At 50.6% G+C, this 1998-nt stretch overlaps 1 protein-coding gene across 1 annotated transcript; it reads right to left on the reverse strand.

Moving 5' to 3' along the window:
• Positions 1–251: 251 nt before the first annotated feature.
• Positions 252–1698, reverse strand: LOC118273676 (neural retina-specific leucine zipper protein). The gene has a single exon (XM_035590767.2). It carries the CDS (start codon positions 1563–1565, stop codon positions 663–665), a length of 903 nt encoding a protein of 300 aa, XP_035446660.1. The 5' UTR covers positions 1566–1698; the 3' UTR covers positions 252–662.
• Between the last annotated feature and the right edge of the window lie 300 nt (positions 1699–1998).

Raw genomic sequence — 1998 nt, forward strand, 5'->3', positions numbered from 1 at the left:
TAATGCCATAGGCGGACTTAAGTTGCACCTTCGAGCGTGTGACAATATTTCCCTGAGTTAATTTGATGTAAACAATGCCCACACATGTAAGAAAAAAGGTGTGTTATAATATTTTAAGTAATTGTTTGAGTTTATTATGTTTTGTAGCTTCATTAAGCACAATATTTCACTGGGTATGTATTATACGGTGTTGCAAGCACATATCTAATTGCAAACCTATTTACAAGTATGTGAAAAGATAAATAAAAGAGTATTTTCAGAAATATTTTATTAGGAAAACACAAATCCTCCTATAGTTAATGTTCGTCATTTATGTACCTATTTACAGTTATTCGAATAATCAGTTTTTTGACTCTTAACTTATGCATAAAGTTTTATTTTAATAATACATATAGATTAACGAAGCTATGCATATCTTACGACACAACCATATATTTAACACGGTGCTTGAAAGCCGCTCCCGACGGGAGTGACGGCCACATTGTTCCACCTTAATAAAAGAAACTATAGAACTGGAACTGATGATAATTACATTTTCAAACTTAACAAAAGCACAAAAGTCGGCCCTGTGAGTCGCGCCAGCCAGCGGCGGCTCAGTAGCGCTGCCAGGCGCAGGACGAGGCGGCGGCGGAGGCGCCGGGCCGCGGCGCCGCGCCCTGCCGTCACAGCTCCGAGAAGAACTCGGGGGAGGAGTGCGGCGTGGGCGGCGCGTGCTGCGGCACGGCGTGCTCGCGCCCCACCAGCGCCAGCCGCTGCTTCAGCACGTCGCGCTCGTGCGTCACGCGCGCCACCTGCAGCTGCAGCACGTGCAGCTCGTCCTGCAGCGACCGGTTCGTCAGCTCCAGCTCTTGACGTTGTTGCAAGCGTTTGCTGCGACAGTTTTGCGCGTAGCCACGGTTTTTCAGTGTGCGTCGTTTCTGCTTAAGCCGTGTAACATCTTCCCGGGGGAAACCATGAAGTCGTTTGTTGAGTTCTCGTACACTTAACGTCATAAGCAAGTCGTCACTTATGAGATCATCCCCACAGGAGGACGGCTGGTAGGATGGATGAGGTCCGGTTCGAGGAGACATGGCTGAGCAGGAGCTGGCTGGCCGCAGCGCGACCTGTTGCATGTGGTGTTCCTGCTCTCGCCACTCACGACGATCCCACTCTTCAAAACTGCCACAAGGAACTGTACGCATGTCTAGCGGTTCTCGCATGTGTGGTAGCCAAAGAACGTCATCAACTAGCGCTGCTCGACAGGGACTTCGGCCTACGGGCGCTGGCGGCGTCTCCGGAGGTGTACTGGGATCCACAGCGATAGCTACGTGTGGCTGGGGATAGGGGCCCGCGTCAGGCCACGGTCGGCATGCACGAGCACAGGCTGGAGGCGGCTCCACCATCTCTTGCCAGCCAGTACGGAGAGGTTCACGTTTCACAACATTATGGTCCTCAAGATGATCGAGTTCAAAGTTCTGCACGTACTCGTCGGCGAGCTGATCATCTTCGCCATCGCGGTGCGGCTGCGGGGGCAGGGTCTGCATGGCGCTCGCCTGGGAGCAGTCGACGAGCGCGTGTTCCACCATGGGGCCGTGCGGGGCGCACGCCGGCCTGGAGCGGACTGCCGCCGCGACACAGGGCGGCGCGAAACTCCGCCCTCCGACCCAATGACGTTTCGCGACGCGCGCATACACGTACAGCCTTTATTTTCACTGACATAAGTTCGCTAATACTAGGATAATATCATAACATAATATAATAATAACATGACATACATTACGAAATATACGTGTACTTGAGTAGGTTCTGCATCGTCGCGAATTCTATGGATATCACGTATGAACGTCCATAATTATACTGTATAAGTAGTACATTATTTACATTATAGCTTTTGCCCGCGACTTCGTTCGCGTGGAATAGTGACTTCCGGCAAATTTTTGGTTTTAACCACATAGTTCCCATAGCTATAGGCTGATGATGATGATGATGATGATGAGTTCCCGATCTCGCGGAATCTCT

This window comes from Spodoptera frugiperda, chromosome 1 (genome assembly GCF_023101765.2).
Source record: "Spodoptera frugiperda isolate SF20-4 chromosome 1, AGI-APGP_CSIRO_Sfru_2.0, whole genome shotgun sequence".
NCBI lineage: Eukaryota > Metazoa > Arthropoda > Insecta > Lepidoptera > Noctuidae > Spodoptera > Spodoptera frugiperda.

Excerpts from the sequence above, each read along its gene's own strand:
- LOC118273676 (XM_035590767.2), bottom strand. The coding sequence starts at position 1,565 with ATGGTGGAACACGCGCTCGTCGACTGCTCCCAGGCGAGCGCCATGCAG.